The sequence below is a fragment of the Chrysochloris asiatica genome, unplaced genomic scaffold (genome assembly GCF_000296735.1).
Source record: "Chrysochloris asiatica unplaced genomic scaffold, ChrAsi1.0 scaffold00268, whole genome shotgun sequence".
Taxonomy (NCBI): Eukaryota; Metazoa; Chordata; class Mammalia; order Afrosoricida; family Chrysochloridae; genus Chrysochloris; species Chrysochloris asiatica.
The window spans coordinates 3,365,795-3,367,512 of record NW_006408786.1 but is presented as its reverse complement, the minus strand read 5'-3'; the positions used below and the strand labels follow the sequence as shown (position 1 = coordinate 3,367,512).

General features: G+C 37.3%; 1 protein-coding gene across 1 annotated transcript; it reads right to left on the bottom strand.

The window, feature by feature from the left end:
- Positions 1–271: 271 nt before the first annotated feature.
- Positions 272–1,192, bottom strand: LOC102839533 (olfactory receptor 7A10-like). The gene has a single exon (XM_006874332.1). The coding sequence runs from the start codon at positions 1,190–1,192 to the stop codon at positions 272–274; it is 921 nt and encodes a 306-aa protein (XP_006874394.1).
- Positions 1,193–1,718: the final 526 nt, after the last annotated feature.

The window sequence follows — 1,718 nt, the reverse complement described above, 5'->3', positions numbered from 1 at the left end:
GAAGCTGATAACTGTTAGTTCATGTAGGTGATTACAATCATTGAGATGGAACAAAGTATATGATTTGCTGCATGGAAAATGTGTGTATTTTCCTATAAACCTTCATTCTATTCATTATAAGCTTTAAAAATAATGGAGATTGGATTAGGAAAAAATTCAGAGTTATGAATTGATTTAAGTATTATTTAGATCTTCATGATTTTGAGCTCCATTGCTCATGATTAACTCTCTACATGCTAGTAAAATCATTTTGTTGTCTAGAGAATGTTTCTCAATTGAAGAGTTTTCGTATGCCCTGCTTTATGTCCTTATTTCTAAAACTATATATAAAGGGATTCAGCATGGGTGTGACCACAGTGTACATCACCGAGGCTATTGCAGAGGCTCTGGAGTTTGGGGTAGCAGCAGAACTAAGATAAACTCCAAAAGATGTACCATAGAACAAGGAAATGACTGAGAGGTGAGACCCACAAGTGGAAAAGGCTCTAGACTTGCCCTCAGCTGATGAAATTCTCAAAATGGAGGACACAATCTTGCAGTAAGAGAAAAGGATCCCAGTGAATGGAATAATACCCAGAAGTCCAGCTACAAAATACATGATTGAGTCATTGAGGTAAGTATCAGAACAAGCAAGTTTGAGTATCTGATTAAGTTCACAGAAAAAGTGGGAGATTTCCAATTCTGTACAAAAAGACAGTCGCAAAACCATTAAACTATGTAATAGAGACTCCAGCACACTTAATAACAAGGAAGCCAAAAGCAGGAGACTACAGAACTTGGGGTTCATGATGACTGTGTAGTGTAGTGGGTGACATATGGCCACAAACCGGTCATAAGCCATCACAGTCAAAAGGAAATGGTCTAATCCGGCAAAAAGCAGGAAAAAATACAGTTGGGTGATGCAATCTTCATAGGTAATAACTTTGCTCTGCATCTGAATGTTCATCAGCATCTTTGGGACAGTGGTGGATGTGAAACAAATGTCTGTAAAAGACAGACTGAAGATGAAGAAGTACATGGGTGTGTGGAGGTAGGAGGCCATGATGATCGTCAGGATGATCAGCACGTTCCCACTGAAGGTAATTAGGTACATGGACAGGAAGAGTCCAAATAGGAGGGGCTGCATATGTGCCTCTTCTGAGAGTCCCAAAAGAATGAATTCTGAAACACGTGTTTGGTTTCTGGGTTTCATGTAGCTGATGAAACTGCTGGAAAAGAGAAGAAAGCAATGCAAACTTAGCCACAAACTATTAACAGTTTCACAGATATGTTGTTGTTTATATCTTAAACATTCTTACCTATTTCCTATATAATATCTAAGAATCCTGCTGAGGTGCTTACTGTTTGGCACTAAAGTGTTAACAAAAAGGTTGGTGGTTCAAATTCACCAGACACTCTTTATAACACAGGGTTGCTATCAGTCAGAACAGACAAGAACAACATATAATATCTATAGAGCTAGTTTTCTATAACTGACAATTTCATAGTATCCTAAATATTCAGTCTTCTACATGATGCTGAAATTGACTGTCCTTTCTTACCTCTAATCACAAACATTTTGCTAAGGAAATATTTCTGCTATTAAGGAACTTTTGGTGAGTTCCTTCAAGTTTATTCAGTTCATTCAATGAAATCTTTTAACCCGTTATTTTATGCCAATATTTCTTGTTCCCACTTATCTGTCATTTTGTCATACTGGGATGACTTGCATTTTGCTA

Bases quoted from the DNA above. Each gene is read 5' to 3' on its own strand.
- LOC102839533 (XM_006874332.1), bottom strand. From the start codon at position 1,192: ATGAAACCCAGAAACCAAACACGTGTTTCAGAATTCATTCTTTTGGGA.